This window comes from Dipodomys merriami, unplaced genomic scaffold (assembly GCF_024711535.1).
Source record: "Dipodomys merriami isolate MVZ:Mamm:240054 unplaced genomic scaffold, mDipMer1.0.p SCAF_574, whole genome shotgun sequence".
In the NCBI taxonomy this organism is placed as follows: domain Eukaryota; kingdom Metazoa; phylum Chordata; class Mammalia; order Rodentia; family Heteromyidae; genus Dipodomys; species Dipodomys merriami.
Window position 1 is genome coordinate 598,307 of NW_027206151.1, and position 25,569 is coordinate 623,875.

The 25,569-nt window shown below is 43.2% G+C and overlaps 1 protein-coding gene across 1 annotated transcript; it reads left to right on the top strand.

Moving 5' to 3' along the window:
- The first annotated feature begins 12,867 nt into the window (after window positions 1-12,867).
- Window positions 12,868-25,145, top strand: LOC138813023 (cytochrome P450 2E1-like). Its single transcript, XM_070001303.1, has 9 exons — window positions 12,868-13,078; window positions 13,788-13,947; window positions 16,834-16,983; window positions 17,325-17,485; window positions 18,255-18,431; window positions 19,210-19,351; window positions 22,427-22,614; window positions 23,106-23,247; window positions 24,415-25,145. The coding sequence occupies exons 1-9, from the start codon at window positions 12,902-12,904 to the stop codon at window positions 24,597-24,599; spliced, it is 1,482 nt and encodes a 493-aa protein (XP_069857404.1). The 5' UTR covers window positions 12,868-12,901; the 3' UTR covers window positions 24,600-25,145.
- Window positions 25,146-25,569: the final 424 nt, after the last annotated feature.

A 25,569-nucleotide genomic window follows, 5' to 3' on the forward strand; every position in this document is an offset into this window, starting at 1 on the left:
TCAGCCCTTCAGCTCAAGGCTAGCGCTCTACCACTTGAGCCACAGCGCCACTTTCGGCTTTTTTCTTTTTGCTGATGTGGTGCTGAGGAATCGAACCCAGGGCCTCAGGCATGCAAGGCAAGCACTCTGCCACTGAGCCACCTTCCCAGCCCATGGAGTTTCCATCTTAATACATCCAAATATGTTTATTTCCTCTTGATCATACCCACCCCCTATAATTCTCCCTCATAAATTCTCCTCCCTTCCCACATTGGTGTATGGTATCATTTACTTCTGCAGTTTTTTGCAGATTTTTCATCTGGATGACCTATCTAATGAGGAAAGCAAGATAATAGAGTCTGCTACCATCACTGTCTTGAGAGCTATCTGGGCTTTTAAATCCAGTAATGTCCATCTGATGACTTGGAATGCACCAACATTTGATGCATTTATGTTACTAGTTATTGTCTCTTGATACCTTTTTTTTTTCCTTCACCATAAGCCAATGTGGTCTTATGTCAGTAAGATGTGGTTCTTGTAGGCAACAAGTGATCAGGTCTTGCTTTTTAATCCTGGTTATCATTCTATGTCTTTTGCTTGGAGAATTAAGACTCTTAATATTCAGTGTTATTACGGAAAGGTATGAATTGATCTTTGCCATTTTATTGTTTATATGCCTGATTCTTTCCTGTTCTTCCTTTGCTTATCTCCTTATCTGATGAGCTTTGTTTCGTGCCTATTTTCTTTCTTTCTTTGTTTCTTTCTTTCTTTCTTCCTTTCATTCATTCTTTCTTTCTTTGTTTCTTTCTTTCTTTCTTCCTTTCATTCATTCTTTCTTTCTTTCTCTTTCTTTCTTTCTCTTTCCTTTCTCTCTTTTTCTTTCTTCCTTTCTTCCTTTCTTTCTTTCTTTCTTTCTTTCTTTCTTTCTTTCTTTCTTTCATTCTTTCTCATTTCTCTCTTTCTCTCTTTCTTTCTTTCTTTTTCTTTCTTCCTTTCTTCCTTCCTTCCTTTCTTCTTTCCTTCCTTCCTTCCTTCTTTCCTTCCTTCCTTCCTTCCTTCCTTCCTTCCTTCTTTCCTTCCTTCCTTCCTTCCTTTCTTCCTTCCTTCCTTCCTTTCTTTCTTTCTTTCTTTCTTTCTTTCTTTCTTTCTTTCTTTCTTTCTTTCTTTCTTTCTTTCTTTCTTTCTTTCTTTCTTTCTTTCTTCTCTTTCTTATGAGTTACAATTCTGATGGGTTACAATGTGCAAGGTAATGACTACATTTCTCATCAAGCATTGTTGCCTCCTCCTTTGTTTCCCCTTCCCATCCTTTCCCATTTCTGCCCCACCCCCTCGCCCTCCCCTTCTTCTTATTTTCATGATTAACTTCATCTTCCTCATGTGTAAGGCTGCTGGTTTTAAGTTCTTTGTTTCCGGTATTATTACTGTTACTGGGCTTCTGTTGGCCTTCGGAGGTATTGTGCTGCTTTTTGTTGTAGCTGTTGTGTTTCTGCACTGAGAGCCACATATCTGAGACCATCTCATTGGTTGAATGAGTTAAAGGTTTGCGGTCTTGCAGCTCAAGCATTCACAGTGCTCAGAGAGCATTGCAGTGGAGGACTGCAGAGTAGTTTCACTCCATAGCATTGGGAGATAGCTCTGTGGCCACGCTTCTGCCTCCCCGTGTAAGGCACCACACCTCGTTCCCATGCCCCTCAGGTGGAGGAGAACGAGCTGGGCCTCAGGTATTTCCATGTGTTTGTGTTGGTGTTACATGTCAGTAGAGGGTGGTACCAGTCAAAGGTCAATCGTCCACTTCTGTGCTGCTTCCGTCTTTGTGTACTGTAAACCACTGCTGGGTGTAATAGCTGACTGCAGTGTTTGGCTATTGTGACAGAGCTAAAAATGCTACCAGGTGCCCAATAACCAAAGAACACACACACACACACACACACACACACTATGGCATATTACTCAACAATAAAGAAAAATGAAATTCTGTCATTTTCAGGAAAATGGACTGGAGATCATTATACTGAGCAAGGTAGCCAATCTCAAAACCCCAGTGACTCAAAATTTTGCTTATTTATGGGACCTATACCTCATTTATGAAGCCTACACCTAAAATTGTGCTAATACTTATGTGTTACCATACTTGTGTGGACATTTCTTTATATCCATGACTATTGCGCAAGTTTAGCATACATCGTCCACAGCCAGTTTCCTGTATATACCAAGCTATTCTCCAACTTGGGTCACAGAAATTGAATTATTCCACATTTTTATTGGTATTGTTTGTCAACTGGTAGTGCTTTTAATTTATTTTAATTACTAAAGATGTATAGCACATTTCATATTTACTGAACATTTAGAAATTTCCTATATGAATTAGATATTAATCTCTTGATATCTTTTTTGATGAGTTATCTATATTTGCCTATTAAAAGTATACAGTTATATGTGACAATATAATTTGCTCCACATTTTGCTTACCTTTGCTTATCTTTTTTTTTTTTGTCAATCATGGGGCTTGAAATCTGGGCCTGGGCACTGTCCCTTGAGCCACAGCACCACTTATGGTTTTCTAGTGGTTTATTGGAGATAAGAGTCTCCTGAACTTTCCTGCCCGGGCTGGCTTAGAACTGTGATCCTCAGATATCAGCCTCCTGAGTAATTAGGATTACAGGCATGAGCCACCGGTGCCCAACTTGCTTATCATTTTTGATTGATGCCATTTAATGACAATTTTAACTTGGCATGCACTAACTGCTGGAAATATAAGTTCCATTATGAAATTTTTATAGATGCATACAAGGTATTTTAATCATATTCCCCCTCCTACTAACCAAACTTATTTACCATTTGCCTTTCCACTGGTTATTCAAATATGAAATTTAAAATCTTTAATAGTTATCATGTCTTAAAACTCCACATGAGTGAAAACATGTGATATATGAGTCTGAGGTATTTTGCTTAACCTCATGCTTGCCAGTTCCATATACATTCCATATATATTCTCCCTGCAAATGACAGGATTCCATTATTCTTCACTGGACATGTATATGTGTATGTGTGGGCATGCACTCATACACATTTGCCTGATACATTGACCTATTGGTGGACACTTGGACTGATTCCATGGTTTGGCTGTTATAAGCAGTGTCATGCAGGTATCTTTCTTATATTCTGCCTTTGCTGGATCCTGTAGCAGTCTACTTTTACCTTTGGAGGAATCTCTATATTGTTTTTGATAATAGATAGGCTAAATTATATTCCTACCAACAGTATATAAGGGCTATAGAAATAGATAATTCCAATGCAGGTTCATGTGAATTTGTCAACTTTTTTCTTTACAAGTTATGCTCTACATTGGGTGCTGATGGCTCATATCTATAATCCTGGCTACTCAGGAGGCTGAGGTGTGAGAATTGTGATTGGAAGCCAGCAGTGGAAAGAAAGTCCATGAGACTCTTCTCTCCAGTTAACTACCAAAAATCCAGAAATGAAGGTGTGCCCAAGCAGTGGAGTGTCAGCCCTGGGTAATCAAGCTAAGGGTCTGAGGGCCCCGAGTTTAAGCCATAGTACCTGCACAAAATAAATAAATAAGATGTAAAAGGTACAATTTAAGAATGATTGTCTAATAACCAGTTAATGAAGTTTGTATTCAAAATCAAACATTTAACGCTATGGCCCTTTGGTATGGTTTTAGGGTTAAATGATAGTATCTTTTCCTTTTCCTTTTATTTGACCCAGCGATGTTGATACATTTGCCATTCAGTAGGCATGAACAAGCACCAGCCTCTTCCCAAACTCTGGTCTCTCTCCCCATCAATATACAAAGCTTCCTCCACTGTTCTGACAAGTTTCTGATTCCACACAGACATGTCCTCTCATCCCGTTCACTTTAAAGATTATATTGGAGCCATTTTGGTCTTTATATTTTCAAGGTGGGCTGTACATTTATCTAAAAGTAACCTGTAAAATGTTTATGAAAACTTTATAATAGTTCTGTGTATCAATTTGGACATAAATTTAATACAAGAATTTCTTATTCATGACCAGAATGTCTGTCCATTTGTTTAGTTCTTTTAAATTTTTAATTATATAGTTTTTTTGGGAATGATTATATAAATATGTCATTAATACAAAAAGTGATTTTTTTTTATATTGGAAGAATCTATTTAAAAATTTTTGCTCTTTCTTTCCTTCTTTCCTTCTGTCTTCCTTCCTTCCTTTCTTTTTTCTTTCTTTCTTTCCTTCTTTCTTTCTTTCTTTCTTTCTTTCTTTCTTTCCTTCTTTCTTTCTTTCCTTTTTTCTTTCTTTCTTTCTTTCCTTCTTTCTTTCCTTCTTTCTTTCCTTCTTGCTTTCTTTCTTTCTTTCTTTCTTTCTTTCTTTCTTTCTTTCTTTCTTTCTTTCTTTCCTTCTTTCTTTCCTTCTTTCTTTCCTTCTTTCTTTCTTTCTTTCTTCTTTGTAAGTTATGAGGCTTGAACTCTGGGCCTGGGCACTGTCCCTCAGCTCAAAGCTTGTGCTCTACCACTTGAGCCACAGCACCACTTCTGGTTTTCTGGTGGTTTACTGGATATCAGAGTCTCACAGACTTTCCTGCCTGGGCTGGCTTTGAACTGCAGTCCTCAGATTTCAGCCTCCTAAGCAGCTAGAATTCCAAGGGTGAGTCACTGGTGTCTGGCTTATTTCTTTTATACTATTTTAATCCCAGCTGGAGTAGAATGAGTAAAATTCTTTTGAGGGGTACGATGCACTTCTGTGGCACTGAGGTATAAATGTAGGGTTCCTGCCATCGTGTCTGCATTGTTCATTGATGAGCATGAAACTGACGATTGGTCAGGTTTTCAGTTTGCCTTGGTGAAGACAGAAGAGAGCCTTCTGTGGAGTGTTCTGCAGTTACAATCTTCCCACAGGCTTAGCAGGTGTGAGAAGTCCTGTTTGCCCTTCAGTTGGGGGTTCCTGTACCTTAGGTGCTCTGTGTTCACACACCAAGTTCCTGACTGGAGGAGGACATGCTGTGGTACAACCTTACAGAGAGAGACTGAAACCTTCCTCCATGGACCACACTGTGAGCCAGCCTGGGGCTGACCAGATGCATAGACACGAGGCAGCGCTTGTCCCAAGTTTCTGACTTGTGACTCGGGCTTTTGGTAGTCAAGCACCACTGATGTGATGCTTTGCATTTCCCTTGGGTTTCTGGGTAAGCTGCAGCCTATTCAGGGCCTAGCAGGCTGCTTTCTCCACTCTGCAGCCAATTCTTGGTGCTGTTTGTAGGAAAACAATGTTGTTTGCTCCCAGAATGTTACATAACAGTTCAGACTTGGAGGAAGAACCAATTGGCAGATAAGAGAATACATCACATAAATCTCAATTCTTTGATGTGGAAAACTTTGTCACTAGTCCAAGCTGTCTTGCCCTTTGGACACTGACTTTGCACATTTGGTGCTTTTGTTGTACTTGGAAAGATTTTGCCTCTGTGATGGTTACTGTTTATAATGAGAAATCTTATTGCATTAGACACTGGTTTAACAAATTTTTGTTCTGCAACCTTCTTGTTTCATTGGAAATAGAGTTTACCAAGGCTGGACTCCTCTTACCATACAAAGTAAGAAAATATTCCTAGAGGAGAGCCCTCACATCAACTCTTTGGAGTGGTTTACAACACTACCCCTGTTCTACTCTGTTTTATTCTGTAGCTTTCTAGATTCCCAGAAGTTTAACATTCTTCTATCTTCCATCATGCCTAAGGAGTTATGGCTGTTACGTGTCCTCTTAGAGATCTTCTGGCATATTTCATACTCCTTCTCGTGAATATGAAGGAAGGGAGACATCTGATCTGCCTCTAAGCAAACTTAACTGTGTGGAAGAGACCAAGGGGCAGGAAAATGGGTATTTCACATATGTCCTTTGTGTAGCCTGTCCTCTCCCCATGAAATCTGTTTATTTCATAAGTTTTGTCTTCTTTATATTTAAATTTACTTCATTGTTATGCTAGAGCTGATATACACAGGGGTTACATTTGCATGAGTCAGATAATACATTTCCTTTCGTACAGTGTCATCTGTTCCCTCATTCTCTTCCATTCCATCTCCACCCACGAGTTGGGTAGCTCACTTTCATCCATGTCCATTGCACTCTACTGCTGCACTTTTACACCCTTTTCCCTCCGGTTCTGTGCCCTCCCTCCCTCGCCTTCCCACAGACAAGCACATGAATACACTGTATGTAAGGTAAAGAATACAGCATCACCAAAAAAGAGAAAAACACATAAAAATCTTTTGTTTTCATAGCTTCAGAGTTTGTTTCAGAATGTATATTATTTTATATAAATATGAAGAGGAACTTAGGCATTGTACCTTTGTGATTCTCTCCTAAGACTATCCTCTTTTGGTCTCATTGTATGGGGGTATCTAGAATCCTGTGTAATTTGTCATATTCCAGTGCATTTTAGATCCAACTTCTGCATATCAGAAAGAACATGCACTGTTTGTCTCTCTGAGCTTGGCTTACCTCACTGAACATGACTTGTTCTGGTTCCATTCATTTCCCTGCAAAAAACATTATTTTGTTCTTTCTAATGGCTGTGTACAATCCCATTGTATATAAGTACCACATTGTTTGGATCCACTCATATATTGTGGGGCATCTGGGCTGTTTCCATATCGTGGCTATTGTGAAAATCTGGTTTTAAGTGTAGAAGATTTTGGGAGCATGCATCCAAGACAGACAAGATATAATATAAAAGATAAGACTAAACACCAGTGTAGCACAAATAATCATTTGACTGTAAATATGAATATTCTAATAAGATATAATAAGATAGAAGAAAATATATTTGAACAAATTTAAAACTTTTATTCTGTAACTGAAAATTCCCAAGAGCAGAAGTAAAATGGTATGTTGCATGAGGAGTAGAGAAAAATACTGATGAAAATCTCTTATTCAAATCAGAAACTTAATTATTTCAGTAATTAAGAATATAAATACTTAATTAGAACATATATACTATCCAATTAAATAGCAGTTACTATAGATTAATAAAAAGTCATTGTAATTCCAAAACATCAAGAAAGAGAAGGAACAAATAAAATATAATCAAGCCAGCAAAAGACAGGGAAAGAGAAGGGCTCAGGGGCTCACATGTCTGTGTATACACACACACACACACACACACACACACACACACACACACACACACACACACACACACACACACACAAACGCACAGCACAGTACCAGATTTACCAGGGATATTATAAACATGATTAGTTCTCCTATTAAAAGGAAAACATTTCCAAAAAGGTATTGACACTTATCAAGAAAATATAATGTACGGATTCTTTTAAGTGTAGAATTAACCAAGATATGCCAGAAAAGTACTAGAAAAAGACAATGCTTGTAGCTGTAACAATCAGCAGTGACAGTGCTCATGCAGTCACTTTTCAAACAGAAAATGCATTGGTAACTACTTGTGGTTATAGTGACCAGTGGTGACGCCTTGTCTGTGTAGTGAACAGCAGTGACATCTTGTGGCTGTAATAATGACTGGGGATGACTTTTGTCTGTAACCATTACTGGGGATGACCTATGCTGTAATGATCACTGGGGATGACTTGTGTCTGTAATGGTCACTGGGGATGACTTGTGTCTGTAATGATCACTGGGGATGACTTATGTCTGTAATGGTCACTGGGGTTGACTTATGTCTGTAATGGTCACTGGGGTTGACTTGTGTAATGATCACTGGGGATGACTTATGTCTGTAGTGATCACTGGGGTTGACTTGTGTCTGTAGTGATCACTGGTGATGACATGTCTGTAGTGATCACTGGGGATAACTTGTGTCTGTAGTAATCACTGGTGATGACTTGTGTCTGTAGTGATCATTGGGGTTGACTTGTATCTGTAGTGATCACTGGTGATGACTTATGCTGTAATGATCACTGGTGATGACTTGTGTCTGTAGTGATCATTGGAGATGACTTGTATCTGTAGTGATCACTAGTGATGACTTGTCTCTGTAATGATCACTGGGGATGAATTGTTTCTGTAGTTATCACTGGGGATGATTTGTCTCTCTAATTATTATTGGTGATGACTTGTGTCTGTAGTGATCACTGGGGTTGACTTGTGTCTGTAGTGATCACTGGGGAAGACTTGTGTCTGTAATGATCACTGGAGATGACTTGTGTCTATAGTGATCACTGGTGATGACCTATGCTGTAATGATCACTGGAGATGACTTGTGTCTGTAGTGATCACTGGGGATGACCTATGCTGTAATGCTCACTGGTGATGACTTGTGGCTCCAGGATGACTGTTGATTACCTGTGCTGTAGTGACTAGCAGTAATGATCTGTGTCTGTAATGACCAGTGATGAGGACATAACCGATACCACTTTCCAGACTTTTGCAGATAGGATAGGCCATGTTATAACCAATATTTAAAACATCTCTGGGGCTGGGAAGGTGGCTCAGTGGTAGAGCACTTGCCTTGCAAGCCTGAGGCCCTGGGTTCAATTCCTAAGCACCACATAAGCAAAGAGAAAAAACCCGGAAGTGGCGCTATGGCTCAAGTGGTAGAGCGCTAGCCTTGAGCTGAAGAGCCAAGGGACAGCGCCAAGGCCCAGAGTTCAGGCCCCACGACCGGACCCCCCCAAAAAATCTCTGATTTTTGTAAATGTCTTTGGAAGTGCTCTCATTGTCCTGTTGCAAAGGATAGGTTAGAAAATTTCTTCCAGAAAGAGAGAGGAAGAAGCTTTGGAGTCTTTTCTTCTAGAAGGAAAATGGGAACATTAGCAACATTTTTAACATTAAAAATAAATCTTAGGACAGAGCCTCAGAGGCCTGTAAGTCATCAATAATATCTGTTGGAGACCCGAAACCTGCCTGAGAATGCTCTGGCCTCTTTCAAACACCTAATTGACAAGTAGCCGTTCTTGGAAATTCCAAGGTGCATATTTAGATAATATTTGGCTAACCATAAATATTCCTTTAGCCCTAAACAAACTACATTTGGCTAACCATAAATATTCCTTCAGCCCTAAGTAAACTACATTTGGCTAACCATAAAACTTCTCTTATCTCCAGCCCTAAGCAAAGGGCGCCTGGCTAAACCATAAATGTCTCTTAAAGAAATCACAGGAGACACCTTTAAGATTAGCACAACGGCCAAAAGGACAAGCACGACCCATCCCTGACCCCGGGACTCCTCACCCTTGCTTCTGCAAAGTTTTTTTCATTCTTTCCCTTCCCCTGTCCCTTTGGGTATATAAACCCTGCCTCACTTTAATAAAGCAGACCTTGACGCGACTCAGAATGGCTCTGTCTTTCTTTATGCGCTTGGTCTCGATCCTCTCTCACCCCCCTTGGTTCTTTTAGGAGGTGCCCCCTCGGATCCCCCACAAAATTACCTGGCCTGCTGGACAGGTCAAATATCCAGTCCAAAAAGAAGAGAAAAGAAGAATATTAAAAAAAAAACTATTTAAAGAGTAGTGGCTGGCCACAACAGATAAATGAGTTGAAAATTGTGACACACAGACACATGTGTATGTGCATGTGTGTGCAGTCAGTCAGGCTGAGAGAGACAAAGGGAATCTGTTTTCTATTATATGGAAGTTATAAATTATAAACAGATATGAAAACATACATAGGGGTATATGCATATATACATAAACATCTGGTCTAAAGTATGGCATTTGCAGGGGAATATTGCAATGGTGTAAGTCTGAAATACGTGTTGTCAGGAGCAGAGAAAGTCAAAGTGTGGTGACAGAATGGAGAGAGGCAAGATGGGCAAATATAGTCACAGTGGTCAATGTGCATATGTGACAATGGAACCATGTAACTAGGGGGTGGATGGGGGCTGGGAAAGATAGTAGAGAGCAATGGAAGAGGTGACATTGACTGAGATGCTCTGTACTCATAACCTGGTGTGTTGAATTTAAATCCATGTAGACATTAGAGTTAAAAAATTAAAAGAGAAATAGTGACTGAAACCTCCCACATCTGACAGAAAACGGATCTATACGTGCAAGAACCTTAGCAAAATCCACACAGACGAAATGAATGCAGAAACACCTAGATATGTGATAGTGCAGATAAACACTCTGGAAAGCAGCGGCACAGAGCAAGATACCATGGAGAGCCTCATTTCTCACACAGCATCAGATTCACATAAGAAGTGCTAGGGGAGTCTTCAACTCCCATTTCCTAAGCAGAGAGCAGGAAACATTTCTTTGTTCTATTTCTTCCTACTTTAACCTGGTTATAATCAGATAAGTCCTTATTTAAAACCTGGGAACAGAAGGTGGGGATGGTGCATTCAAAATGCTGAGAGCAAAGTCTTGCCAACCAAAAACTCTGTATACATGAAAAGAAGAGAAATATAACCGGGAGCAGGCCATAAGCAGTCCCGTCTTACAAGAAACACTAACGAAGTTCTTCAGGTCAAAACAAAAGGGCCCTGGATAACAATTCAAACTCCCTGATATACAGAATGAAATTACAAAAGAAATATTTTAGAAGGCATAAAATAAAATTCAAAATCATAAAAAGAGAATTAGTCGCATGTTTTCTTTCTTAATGAAGTTTAAAATGTGGAAGCTACCTCGGGGAGGTGAGCTTTGACTCACTTTGGGCTTCATCCATTACCATATTGTTTGGGTGTTTTACTTTTCCAATTAAGAGTATCTCTTCAGAGAGGCACAGTGGCTCACACCTGTAACATGAATACTCAGGAGGCAGAGGCCAGGAGGATCATCATTCAGAGCCAGCTGGGGGAAAAGTTAGTGAGACCCATCTTGACCAAGCCGATGGTTGGGTGTGGTGGTGCATACCTGTCATCCCAGCTGTATGAAGGAGCAAAAATAGGAGGACTGATGTCTGTGCCAGCCAGGATAACACTAGACACACCATCCCCCAAACAGCTGAACCGGAAAGCACTTGGGGCTTGGCTCAGAGGTACAGTGACTACCCTGCAAGCACAAGGTCCTACGTCCTAACATTTATAAGTAATCCACTGTGATATTTATTTTCTAATATCCCCAGAGATGTAGAAAAGCCCAGGATGGCAATACACAAACTAAGATCTTTACAGATTACCAGGCAGAAGACAAAATAAAAATCAGTACCTTCATTATTACCACACATAAAAAGTCTCCATAAAATACCTAGAGATAGCTCTCAGGAAAGTGGACTATCTCTCTCTCTCTCTCTCTATATATATATATATAGAGAGAGAGAGAGAGAGAGAGAGAGAGAGAGAGAAAGAGAGAGAGAGAGAGAGAGAGAGAGAGAGAGAGAGAGAGAGAGAAGGAGAGAGGGAGAGAGAGAAGTAGACAGAGAGAGGAAGAGATGAAGAGAGAGAGTCAGTACTAGTCTTGAGCACAGGGCCTTGTTCTTATTTTTACATTTTTAAAAAGTGTTAATAAAATGTCATTAATCAAAATCAATTGAAAGTAGCTAGGTGTTGGAGGCTCACCCTGTAATCCTAGCTACTCAGGAGGCTGAGATCTGAGGATCACAGTTAAAAGACAGCTCAGGCAGGAAAATCTGTGAGATTCTTATTTCCAATAAACTGCTAGAAAACTGGAAGTGATGCTATGGCTCAAGTGATAGAGTGCTCATCTTGAACTGAAGAGCTGAGGGACAGTGCCCAGGCCGAGTTAGACCCATGACTTACAATAAAAAAAAAGGACTGAAGGTTTTGGAAATGAGTTTTTTTTTTCATTTTTTAATGTACTATGTGATATTTTTGTTTTCTTTTTTCCTTTGTTTTACCCCTTGTTGTCAGTGATTACGATTTTGTTACCCCATTTCTTGTATATAAGTTTATCTGATTTGGGGAAGGAAAGGGTAATAACAAAGGGTAATAAACAAGGACAAAGGTGAGCCAAGGCAACAGTGATACCCACAAGACATGATGTTGGAAATGACCTTTACAAATTCGGGAGAAGGGGATTTGGGGAGAGCGGGGGGTGCGGGGGAGGGTAAGGGGGAAGTGGGAGAACACAAGGGGAGTTACAGGTTCAACAAGAAATGTCCTCATTACTTACGTAACTGCAACTCCTCTGTGTATCACATTTACAACGAAATTAAATTAAAAAAGAAAGTGATAATGGAGAAAGACTTCCACTTAATTCTCTACAACAAAATTATGCCCTGTACAAATTATATCCCTGAATAAGGTCTCAGGTTAGAGCCTCAGTACTATATAGACCCCCTCCACACACAAACGCACATATTAGCTAGATATACATGCATATATTCAGCAAAAGGCACATACTATGTATATTGGTGTACCTTTTAAAACTAGAGACTACCTCTAAAAATTAGTCAACTGCCTTTTTTTGCTTTTTCTTCCCACTGAATTTTCTAGTTGATTTCCCAAAGTGGAAGAGGGCTCATAAGTTAATTTTCCCTTCTCCACAATTTCCAAGTGGTGATCCAAGTGTCCTGGGGCAGCTAAGACAATTCTGATTGGAAGGTAAAAAATGTTTGCACTACTTAACCTCTAGCCTGTCTGGACCGGTCACACATACCTCATGTTACATTACATAACCCTACCCCATCAAACTCATGTAAACATGATCTGAATGCCCTTGCTGTATCAAGGGGGAGGGCGGTCTCCCACCCCCAGGACTGGCCTATGGGCTGGTGAATGGTTGATGTGTTTACTGGCAATGTGACAAGGATCACATATTGGCAAACCCAGCCTCATCCTTGCCAAACCACAGATGCAACTTCCAATAGGCAACTACTCTAGGGATCACACTTTGAAGTGTTGCCCAGCGGCAGCTAATAACCAGCCAATCCCTGGGGCCAAGGGAAAGAGCAAGTGTCATTGGTTGGTGGGTCACCCTCCTCTCAATAATGCATTATAAAAGCTTTGCTTTCCCTGCAGGTCATCCCTACAAGTCAGCCCAGGACCCCAGATGCCATGGCTGCCCTTTGCATCACCGTGGCTCTGCTGGTGTGGATGGCCACCCTCCTGGTCATATCCTTCTGGAGGCAGATACTCAGCAGCTGGAACCTGCCCCCGGGGCCCTTCCCACTGCCTATTGTTGGGAACTTTTTCAGTGTGGATTTGAAGGATGTTCCTAAGTCCTTAAACAAGGTAATATAAACATTGTTATTTTAGGGACAAGGTGTTGGGAATTATCTTATGTGAGGGTTTTAAATTGTTATCCAGTACTAGCCTAGTTCAGAATTAACTGAATTAATAGTAATATCCAAGAGTGATAACCAATGGTACACCTCAGGCATGCAGCATGCAGAATGGCTTTGCCACACAAGGACCATGTAGTGGGATGACTGTGAGGCTGATGTGGCTGGCATTGCCCCGGGCCAGCTGTGATGTAATGTCAGGTGCATCTTGGCTGGTGTCACACCATTAGATGCCAAAGCAAAGACAACAGGTAAGTGCTGGCCGGTGACGTTTCACTAGAACATCAGGCCCTGTGTCCTGGGCATGTTGTGTGAGTTGACTGAAGCCAAATGCCATCAAGCAGATCTGGCGCTTGACATTTGCTTTAGGGTGTTGGTAAGCACTGCAGAGAGGATACAGGCTATGGGGCCACAGACTGTAGGTCAGCGGGCAGCATCATGGGGTCTGTTGCCACAGGGAAGAGACATGTGGGGCCAATGTCCACAGTTTTGGTGTCCAGGTAAAGAGAGGGTTTCCCTGCAAGTAATGCAGCCTGTTGTGGGGAGTGTCCCCACATCAGGCTAGACAAAGACAGCCTTTCCCCAGATCCCTCCACAGCCAAAGTCTTAATAACGCCTGGCAGTGTTGTTCCTGACCCACTCTGTGCTGATCCCCACAGCTGGCAGAGCGCTTCGGGCCTGTCTTCACTCTGCACCTGGGTTTTAACCGTATTGTGGTCCTGCATGGCTACAAGGCCGTGAAGGAGGGGCTGTTGAAATACAAGAATGAGTTCTCTGGCAGAGCGGACATCCCTGCCTTCAAGGAGCATGAGAACAAAGGTGAGTCCACCTCCTAGTCAGCAAGTATGGTCAGGCCCACCAGGGACAGGGACGTGCCCCTCCCAAGTCCTACCCAAACAATCGTAGTGACAGCAATGACAGTATGAAATCAGAAAGACAAAACAAGGGTTAGGGGCCAGCTTAATTGGTGGAGCAGTAGCCAAAGAGCAAAAGCGTTAGCTACTAACTTCTGTCCTAGTCTCAGATATTTATAAAAAAGAAGGAAAGAAAAAAGAAAGCCAAAAGACCCTGACCATTTGGGGATGGGTTGTCCTTGTATGAAAGCTGCTGTGAAGTTTTTGTTGAGTAGGTGCTGTGAATTGCTTATCCCAGAATGCCCAGCGCCCAGCAAGTACCTTATAGACAGCAGGTACCCACATACACTTGTTGGAGAAGGGCCATGGATAAATGAAGAGGAGGGAGGAGGTAGAGAGGAAGGGACAGGGGCCTCTGGAGTACAGGAAGCACAAGGCGCCAGAGACTCTGCTTGGCAGGACCAGTGTGGGGCTGTGGCAGCCCTGGACTGCTGAAACTCGTTGCAAGGGACGCAAGTCTCTATTAACACTTTCAAGGACAAAAGAACATGGTTTTAGATCTGTTCATTCCAAATGTCTCTGCGGCGGACCAGGTTCTTTTGGGACGACGGAGGATACCTAGGGGAGGAACCTGGAATAGGATGGGGATATGGCAAACAGACAACTCACACACATTAGGAGTGGATGCTGAGTGCTGAGTGCGATTTAATGCAGAGGGTAACAAACTTTTATAGCAAAAAGTCTCCATAAGAAAGGGCAAAAGGTTACACAATCTTGCTACAGGGCTTCATTCTTGGATGGTCACCAGCTGGTCACCTGAAAGGCACTTGTTTCCGGCTTATCTCTAAGAAATATAATGGGTTTCGACGTTTGTCACCATCTAACCATTACCTTATTTCTATAGAGGCCTTAATTGTCCCATAAGATCTTTCCTGTTCCTTCTTTAATAGTAAGGTCACGGAGACCTAGATCTAGCAAGTCTCTTAGTAAATGAAAGAGAGTAACAGGAAGTTCTTTCTCCTAAGTAGTTATTTCAGCAATTGCCATACATTCTGAAAGACCCCAGACCCCCTGGGGTGCTTTCTTCAACAGGAGGGCACCCCAAGAACCAAGACTCTAAACCAGCAGCTGCAATAAGCAAGAGGAGTTTATTTGGCATTTGCGCAAATGGGCTCTCTGTCCAGGGCAGACAGGGAGCCCTGAGCAGTGGTTACAGCACTTTTAAAGACAAAAGACCACAGGATTAGCATATAACACCAGGTGTCCCTGGGACTGGCCTGTTTAAAAGGTCACTATGTACTTTAGCAATTATTTTTTTACTACCCGGGGAAGTTTATAACACTCTTTGCAATAAGACAATTAGTGCAGATGGAGGTATTCACTCTGGGAGATAAGGGTTAGGAGATTTACAGTGTTACAGGTTTGTGATTGATTAACAATTTGGCCTAGTCTGCAGAGCCCACCAGATGGCCCTTATCTTGAGCCCCCTAAACCGGGAATTTCTGCACAGGAATGCCGAGGAACATACTCTTTGTTCCTTATCTTGGGTCCCATTTGGCCATTTGGGGAATTTATTTGTTAGCTCTTTATTTACGACTACAGAGCTTGTCCCAGGGCCGACACCTATAGACTCCGAAGCTTTTTATATATCTCCAGGGAGGGGAAGGGTCAGTGCTAGCAAGTTTACAGAAGCAAAACCAGCAGTTAGCATTTGTAAAAATGTAACTCTAATTTTTAATCTTTCACATTCCTTCTGTTCTAGCGGCACCTATAGCTTTTGCAAATCTCTTACAGACAATTCCTTCTGCTGGAGTGACTTCGTGAAACCCCCAATACTTTTATATTTGCTTATGACTTGTCTACTAGCCTCCATAAGAGGGGTTTCAGGGTAGCACTTAACTCTGGTGAGTTAGTCATATTTTTAAGACACTCATCAGATATTGGAGTCGTCAACACTCTTAAGAAAGAGCTTTAAAATAAGGGAACGTTGACAATGAGTAAGTACAATGAACAGCAGAAACAGTAAAATATTAATAGGCACTCTTAGGAGGAGAAGAAAGACAGAAACACATCTTTCCCAGGGGTTTGCCAGCCTTTTTCCAGGAGTAGGCCTCTTAGAAGCCCTATTCTCCGAGGTAGACTTTGGTGAAGTCCCAAAACTTGGAGATAGGTTTCTGTAAAGCCCCATTCTCTGAGGTAGACTTCGGTGAAGTCCCAAAACTCAGAGATAGGTCTCTGAAGCCCCTATCTTGGTCTGATAGATGGTTTCCCATGCTAAGCAGACTACACTGGAGTCGGCGTGGCATGTCTCCATGCTCCTGAGAGTCCAGCAGGCCACATTCTGGAGGAGGGAAAGACAGGGTAGGACTGTGTCCTAGAAGGCTGCTGAGGGGGAAGTGCTCAGTCTTCCCAGCTTGAGGTGCCCACAGCAGAGTCCGGAGGCCTTCAGAGCTTCGTGAATGAGATTGCTGGGAAGCCGCAGTGCCGCGAGTTGAGATGTTTCGAACTTGATGGTTAAAATCCATGGGAACAGAAGGCCACACAAGAATTTTGTTGATAGGCAGAAAGTGGCTAGCTCTCTTGATTTGGCTGTGGGGGTTCATTTTTGTTTAGCATGGAGAAGACTAGCGGTAAGTGTAAAACCAAAGAAAATAAACTGCCGCTAAGACGCAGACATCCAGGAAGGGTTGAACGTGCCAGAGAAACAAGGCCTGCCCCTTCCCTTCTTGGGGACTTGTTGCACAGTTTCACATCACAACTGGTACTGAGCCTCTGATGAGATCAGCCCAGTCCTCTTGTTTCTTTGAGACTTGTGCAACTGGAGTAAATTCTGCTGGCCCCTATTTTTCAGGAGTAATTTTCAACAATTCTCACACCTGGAGGGATGTCCGCCGGTTTTCCCTGAGCATCCTCCGAGACTATGGGATGGGGAAACAGGGCAATGAGGAGCGCATCCAGAGGGAGGCTCGCTTCCTGGTGGAGGAGCTCAGGAAGACCCAGGGTGAGTATTCCCAGGCAGACAGAGGGAGGAGGGTCCTGGACAGGCCCCGAGAAGGCTCTGAACACCTGGAAGTGGTAGGCAGCTACTCTCCTCCAGGAGAGAGTGATGATGCTTCTCAGCACTGCTCTCTTGATTCATTTCCAGTTCTGCTCTGTGATGGAGCAGGATGCACACCAAGTGTGACTGCTGCGCTCTAGAGAGCACTGAACAGTGAGGACAGTGGAGAAGGCCCTGTTCTCACAGGGACTGGTGCGGACTCAGTGGAGGCTGAGGGGTTGGCCAGCCAGCCGTGGCTAGTGTCCTTCCCCAACATGGGCTCCAACATCTCACCTGTTTTCCAGGCCAGCCCTTTGACCCTACTTTTCTCATTGGTTGTGCACCCTGCAATGTCATCGCCGACATCCTCTTCAACAGGCGTTTCGATTATAATGACAGGACATGTCAAAAGCTCCTGCGTTTGTTCAATGAGGACTTCCACTTGTTAAGCACTGCTTGGGTCCAGGTAGTTATTTGGTTTCTTTTCATTAATCTTTGGTTGTACAGTTACCATAGAAATAGAGGGACAAGTGCTGGGAAGGTGGCCCAGTGGTAGAGTGCGTGTCTCCCATGCATGAGGCCCTGGGTTCAATTCCTCAGCACTACATAAACAAAAAGCCAGAAGTGGGGGCTGGGGGACAATGGGAAGGGATAGGAAGGGGAAACAAAGGAGGAGGCTACAATGCTTCATAAGAATTGTACCTATTATCTTGACCATGTAATTGTAACCCCTCTGTACAGTATTTTCACAATAAAAAAATGCCAGAATTGGTGCTGACGATCAAGGAGTAGAGCGCTAACCTTGAGCTAAAGAGTGCAGGGAGAGCACCCAGGCCCAGAGTTCAAGCCCTATGACTGACAAAAAAAAAATGAAAAAAAGAAACAGTGACAATTTAGGTCAAATGGACAGAAAGGTTTAGAAAACCCTAGAACAGGAGCAGGTCAGAAAGTATTTGACTAGATTGTTCCAGGAGCCCTTTAAGAGATGTCTATGCGTCCATGAGCATCTTTGTCCTAACCCAACCATGCTTTTCATCCACAAGTCAGCACATTTTCATCACAGAGATATTATGCCTGGGAGAATAATTACTCTCACCATAAAGACATTGTTGCACAAAATACCCTAAATTGTATGGTTATCTCAGGCATGAATTGATGTTTGGGGTTTATGATCCCAGCACATAAAATGATGTGGCATCCAGAACAATAATACAGTAACATATTCTTCCTTTTAGCTTTATAACAATTCATCGGGCTACCTACGCTTCCTGCCTGGAAGCCACAGAAAACTGCTTAAGAATGTGTCTGAAATAAAACAGTACACACTTGAAAAAGCCAAGGAACATCTCCAGTCTGTGGATCTCAACTGCCCGCGTGATGTGACTGACTGCCTGCTGGTGGAAATGGAGAAGGTATCTGGCATAGAATAGAAGGTGGATGTGGTATATTTTTCAGACTGATGCCATATCCCACTTGCTGGCATCTAGAGTGTTCACCCTGGTTGCTCTTGATGCTCTTTTATTGTTTAAGACACATTGGGCTCAGCATGACCACTGAGCTCTTCTTTCCACTCTTGGTAGGATTGGAGAAGGGTGGATGGGCAGGTGGATCTCTCCTTCAATTTCCCAGGCCGGATAGGGCTGTAGTGCTTTCAGAATCCTTCAGAACAGCTGGTGGCACTTATTCCTCAGCAGTGCTAGACTTCTCGAGGTTCTGGCCCTCCCCAGTTTCATGGTTTTGTAACCCCTTGGACTAGTCTGGCCCATTTGGTGAGGTCTCTAGTACCCTTTTATAACTTGTCAATGCATGCTAATTCCCCATGGATGGCTTCTGAGGCTGAGACTTCTTCTCCTCAGCTGAGCCCTCCCTGCCCAAGTCTGGAAGAAGACTCAGCAGCTCATGCAGCTGGAGGCCCAAAATCTGAGGCTAGAGTTCCTCAGTTCCCCAGGAGAGCCCTAGCTCTGTTGATGGAGATAGCTCTGTGGCCTTGTTGAGGAGCTTTGTCCTCATGTTAGCTTGTGTTCTAAGAGCCTCTGTTTGCCTATCTGTGAGGCAGAGATGATCAAATCCTGGTTGAACCAGGAGATCCTGTCATACCACTGGTTCTACTCTGCTGAAGGGCAAAAGACATCACTTTCAGCACCTGGGGACAACCTGTCACTCAGTACCTGTCTGTCTCCTACTCCACAGGAAAAACATAGCAAAGAGCCTGTGTACACACTGGAAAATGTATCCGTGACCTTGGCAGACCTGTTCTTTGCAGGGACAGAAACTACCAGTACCACTCTGAGATATGGGCTCCTGATTCTAATGAAATACCCCGAGATTGAAGGTATGCACATAACAAACAGAAGCCTGTGTGTCATGGTTGAGTCTCTGCATGACTAGTCTTAAGCCTTTAGGCCTCAGCTGTCAGCCTACAGCTGCTTGTTCCCTTTCTCAGGATCATGGAATGACTTCCTTTAAGGGGAGATGTCCCTGTGGTTCCTCTGAACACTGTTATCCCAAGCCCCACCAGAGCCTCTGGTTACAAAAAAGAGAAGCTCCTCACTGAAGTAGGGAGAGGACATCAGCCTGCATTCTGCCTTATAAACAACGTCTTTATGACAGTGACAACAGTGTGCAGCTGCCTCCGGTGGAGCCTGGGCTTAGGCAGAGCTGGGTTCAGGGACAAGGCTGGAGTTGTCTTGGGACAACTGAAGATGGAACCTAGAGAGAAGCAACCCAAAGCTTCCTCAGAGCCACATCATTCCACAGACTTCCCAGCCGCACATAGGCAGGTAGGCTCCATGTCTGGAGCAGGCCTGGTGCAGGCAAGGAGGCCTGGGCTTGGTGTGCAGAGGGTCATGCCCTGGCCCCGCCCCCAGCCAGGTAGAGGCAAGGTGAGGACAATTCAATGGAAACAGCTTGTTGGTGCTAACCTCCAAGTAACGAGAAGTGGGGTGAGGGCACCCGTAGATCTGGAGCCCTGTCACCGTTTTTCCTTGGTACACTCTGTCCAGAGCACTGCTCCAAGCACACTTGCTGCTGACTGGACCTGGACTAAGTTCTGGGCAAAGGGCAGTCCTTCAGTGCGCTGTGTTCTTCCAGCTCACCAGGTCTTGAGAGCCAGTGTGGAATGAAGCCATGGCCCCAGGCAGTGGGTGCATGAGAGGTCCAGGGTCAGGCCTGATCCCTGGTCTTTCAGCCAGAAACATTTTTGTTTTTTTTGTCACACAGAAATGTGAAGGATGAAGGAGCCAGAAGTCCAGAGAGAGAGATTGTATGTATGGGCAGCATGTATAAGAAAAACTTTTTTGCAGTAGGGGATTGAACCCAGGTCTTTGTGCATATTAAGCATGTGCTCTATCCCTGAGTCATGCATCAGGCCCATAGAAAACCTTTTGACCAAGCCCTGTGCCGGTGGCTCATGCCTGTAATCCTAGCTATTCAGGAGGCTGAGATCTGAGGACCGTGGTTCAAAGGCAGCCCAGCAGGAAAGACCGTGAGACTCCTATGTCCAATAAGCCACCAGAAAACTGGAAGTGGCGCTGCAGCTCAAGTGCTAGAGCGCTTGCCTTGAACTGAAGAGCTGAGGGACAGCACCCAAGCCCAGAGTTCAACCCCACAACCGACCGAAATAAAAATAAAAGCTTTTGACCACTGTGCTATGAGAATTAAGTGTGGATCACTGTACCATGATAACCATGATCTAAGAAAGATTTAAAATGATTAATTTTGAAGCCAGGTACTAGTGGTTCATGCCTGTAATCCTAGCCATTCCGGAGGACAAGATCTGAAGATCGTGGTTCAAAGCTATCCTGCGTAGGAAACTCCATGAGACCCTTATCTCCAATTAACCACCAGAAAAAGGGAAGTGATGATGTGGCTGTCATGGTAGAGTGCTTGTCTGGAGCTGAAAAGCTCAGGGACAGTGCCCAGATCCAGAGTGTGAGCCTACCACCGACAGAAAAGTTATTAATTATGAGGAATTCCTAATAGAGACATAAAGTAAATATGACAACTCCCCAACGCTCATTGCCAAATTTAACATGTACATGTTCAGAGACAGCCAAAGCCCTACCAACTCCTGCCTGCCTGCCCAGAGATGGCGCTGTTTCAGGTTTGCTACCTATTGTCCCTCAGAGCCTTTACTATTAACTCAATGCCCATTCACTACTTTGCTGTATACAGCTTAACACTCTACCTGGTTTCCATGCTATAAATGACATATTGAAGTTTGCTTTTTCATCTAATGTTTCCTAAAGTTTATTGGGTGATTTCAAACAGAGAAGGATTGAGAAATTTTCTAATGGCTGTATTACCTCTGGCAGAGAGGGACTTTCAGATTCCAAGTAGTCTGTGGCCAGGTATTATGGGACACATCTGTAATTCAAGCTACTTTGTAGGTGTGGACCAGCCTTGCAAAAGGGAGTGGTGAGACTCAGTCTCAAAACAAAATAAAAATCTAGGCACTGGTGGTTCATGCCTGTAATACTAGCTACCCGGGAGACTAAGATCTTAGAATGGTTAATCAAATACATATATGGCAAGAATGTCGATGAGACGATCTCCAATTAGTCAGCCAAAAGCTGAAAGGGGAGCAATACCTCAAGTGGTAGAACACTAGCCTTGAGCATCAAACCTCAGGGACAGTGTCCAGGCCCTGAGTTCAAGCTCGAGGACCAACACACACACTTTTGTACGCACACACATACACATACACACACACACACACACACACACACACACATATGCGCATAAGTGAAAAGTTGCAGCATAATTTGAGTGACAAATGTTTGTGTAGCATGCTCAAGGCTTAACCCCCAAATGATGGAAAAGTTCTATAATGTTTCCCCTTTATATTTTTTGAAGCATAGAGTAAAGCAGCCAGGAGTGATAATCACACAAGTATTTCCTTCCAAGGAGTAACTTCCAAGATCTTTTTGTTGTTTTTTTTTCCCTAACAATACCTGGATAAACAATAATTAGGTAAGATAATGGATAACAAACTATTTGTTGACTGAATAATCTCACATCCAGAAATGTGAGACCTTAGGTCTTCTTTGCATTTGAATTACCTGGGGTTCCAAATTAAAGATATGCCATAAATGTTATGATCTTAAACTTGTGGTACATGGATAGAAGGATAGGTATATAACAGACTGGTGGGCAGAAGAGTAGGTGGATGTGTGGAGGCGTGGTAGAATGATGTATGGGTAGATGAGTAGAAACATGGGTAGGTAGATGGAAAACTGATTAGATACACCGGAGGATGTGGATGGGAAATCAATTATTTATTCACCTGTTCCCACATTTGTATTAACATCGTTGTACCAAGGGGTTTCTTTTAGACATGTCCATATGGGCTTGCAATTTCTTTGATCAGGATCAGCTCTTTAAATGGATCTCATTCATATCTTGGCAGAGAAACTTCATGAAGAAATCGACAGGGTTATTGGGCCAAGTCGCGCCCCTGCCGTCAAAGACAGGCTGGAGATGCCCTACATGGATGCTGTGGTGCATGAGATTCAGAGATTCATCAACCTTGTGCCCTCCAGCCTTCCCCATGAGGTGACGCGGGACATCATGTTCCGAGGATACCGGATTCCCAAGGTCAGAGACAAGATGAAATGCCTCCTGTGAGCCTTGTCCTGATGACTGGCTCACCCTTTGCCTGCTGGGGTCCAGACAGGAATTCCAGGGCTTCTGTTGTGAGGGTGACTGGATGGTGGTCCAGGTCAGCACTCCCACGCTGTGGAGTGCCACTGCCAGGGACGTTCTCGCGTGACTTGGTGACTAGAGAAACGTGCATACTAGGAGAGTACATTCCTAAAGGAGGCCTGGAAATCCTAGCACATTCTAACCCCAGGAGCCAAAATCACCAGCCAAGACCGGGTTTTTATCCTGTGAAGAGTTTCAGGTTGTTATCTCATTTAGGATTGACTCCTGGTTGTTTTCTGTCTAGTCCTTAACTAAACAACTTTCCTAACTAGATATTTAATATCCTGCACAATAAAAATCAGATAATCTTTTATTCATTGGGACTTCCAGGTGAAAGACCATATTTTCTAAAGCTGACTGACTGATGCGTCTACTTTTTCTAGGGCACAGTTGTAATTCCAGCCCTGGATTCACTTTTGTATGACAGCCAAGAATTTCCAGAACCAGATAAATTTAAGCCAGAGCACTTTTTGAATGAAAATGGGAAGTTCAAGTACAGCGATTACTTTAAGCCATTTTCTGCAGGTAAGCAGGGTCCCAGAGTAGTGCTTTCCTGGGTCACATCCTCCACTCCTCATTTCCACTCCTTGTCTGTCTTGCCATCACCCCAACATGGACCACACCCAGTCCTGCCATGCCCCGGTTTGTATGTAGAACATGATCTGAGCATGTTCCTCCCTGTTCAGAGAAGTTAGATTACATGTTTTATTAATTCAGTGTTTTGGATGGAATGTGTTTTTACATTCATTGTTAAACTGTGTTTACTTTACTGGACATAGTAAGAATATATCAAAACCATATTTCTTGCCGGGCGCTGGTGGCTCATGCCTGTAATCCTAGCTACTCAGGAGGAGGCTGAGATCTGAGGATCACAGTTCAGAGCCAGCCCGGGTAGAAAAGTCCATGAGACTCTTACCTCCAATTACCCATGAGAGAATTGGAAGTAGTGCTGTGGCTCAAGTGGTAGAGCCTTCACCTTGAGCTGAAGAGCTCAGGGATAATACCCAAGCCCAGTAAGCCCAGAGTTCAAGCCCCAGGACCAATAAAAAAAAAACAAACCCAAAACCTATTTCCTAATTCCTCATCATTTTAAACAAGGCTTACTAAACCAAAACAAAACAAAAGCCCTGCAGCCTTTGATTCCGTAGTCTCTCTCTCCTTAGGAAGTAGCAAGGCCTTCTCTGATATGACTGGGTGCCTTGTTCCCTTGCCAGTGCCTCACCACGGTTCTGGTGAAGGAAGCTGCTAGGACCAACTTGAATCTATCCTGTTTGAACGGGCTTCTAACCTCAATCACTGCCTTTCCTGGCGGAATCAGGGGGAGCGTTAGATGTTTCCTTCTCCACAGGTTGGAAACAATTTCCCTAACCTAATGCTGTTTTTTAAAATTTGATTTAACAACTCTTTATTGTAACTTTTTGTTTTTATTTATCAATACTTTATTCTGACACTAGTTATTGCAGCTGAGTTCTGCATGATTGTTGTAGTATACAATCAGATCCTTGAATAAGTTACTAATATTCTTGTGTTTTGTCAATATGTTTTGTGTTTCTCATCGTCTGGGAGGGTGTCTTCTGCTTTAGGCTGTAGTTGCCTATAGCCCCTCCTGCTCTCCCTTTGAGGCCCTACTATTAATAGTGTTAATAACCTCTGGAGGCTCCCTTCTTGTCTCATCAGTATTGTTACTTCTAGGAAAACGAGTGTGTGTCGGAGAAGGCCTGGCCCGCATGGAATTGTTTCTGCTCCTGTCTGCTATCCTGCAGCATTTTAATCTGAAGTCTCTGGTGGACCCCACGGCCATTGACCTTACCCCGATTGCAGTTGGTTTAGGCAGCGTCCCTCCACACTACAAACTGTGTGTCATTCCTCGGTCATGACTTTGAACAAATGTACCTCAGAGACCAGTGTCTGGGCGACAGCCTACAGAGCCCCTCAGTGTCAGGAAGATGGGCAGTGCAAGTGGATGAATTAGATCAAAGGAAAAGCTTTCCAAAGTCGGTCTCCATCTAGTGATGCCAAGTCCAAGGTAGATGTTGTGAAGCTAAACTGTGCATCTGCTCCAGGCTGTGTTGAAATCTGGTAGTTAAATCTGGTAGCTATGAATCTGTCACTGTCACTGTAAGCTCAGTTTTTCTGAAAAAGTCAGTCTTCTATCTCATTCACTAGTTAGTTCCTAGAAACAATTAACAAAAGAAAATGGGGTTCTATAGGTTGGCAAAGGGAGAAGTAATATGGTTTTGGTAGGATTTGGTAGTCCTGTCAAAAGTAAGTCACCTTGCTTTAGAATGAGGAAGCAATTCCTTGGGCTTCAGTGTTAACGACATTCACTCCGACATTCTAAGGTGAAATATGCATAACAATTCAGTACAATCACTCCCTATTATATCTTAAATATTAAAGTGTGACTTTGTATTTGGGAAAAAGAGTTCTAGTATGTATTCTCTCTCATGAAAAAAGGTAAAAAGGAAGAATGAAGAATAATGGATGAAATGCTAATGTGAAACATGAGAGGGGTTGGTTCCTGACCCTGTAGGCCGGCACACATAGCCAGCTTTGCTGTGGATAACACTGCCTCAGCATCCCCCTTTCCCGAGGGATATGAGCGACCCCTCTCCAGTGCACACACTTCCCACCACATTGAGCTGGCAGTGCAGCATCTCCCAGCCTGTCTCTGTCTCTGGTCCTCCTCCCTCTCCCTCAGAAAACTGCCTTATGAATGGGCCACCCAGATAGTTCAGGGTGATCTCCTCATCTTAAGGTCCTGAACTCAGTTATGTACTCAAAGGATCATATTAATAGGAGTAGGATATGGGCATCTTTGGGGATACTGTTCTGCAGACCACACCT

Bases quoted from the DNA above. Each gene is read 5' to 3' on its own strand.
- LOC138813023 (XM_070001303.1), top strand. From the start codon at position 12,902: ATGGCTGCCCTTTGCATCACCGTGGCTCTGCTGGTGTGGATGGCCACC. The intron at 13,079-13,787 runs GTAATATAAACA...TGATCCCCACAG, and splicing joins TTCCTAAGTCCTTAAACAAG to CTGGCAGAGCGCTTCGGGCC. The intron at 18,432-19,209 runs GTATCTGGCATA...CCTACTCCACAG, and splicing joins TGCTGGTGGAAATGGAGAAG to GAAAAACATAGCAAAGAGCC.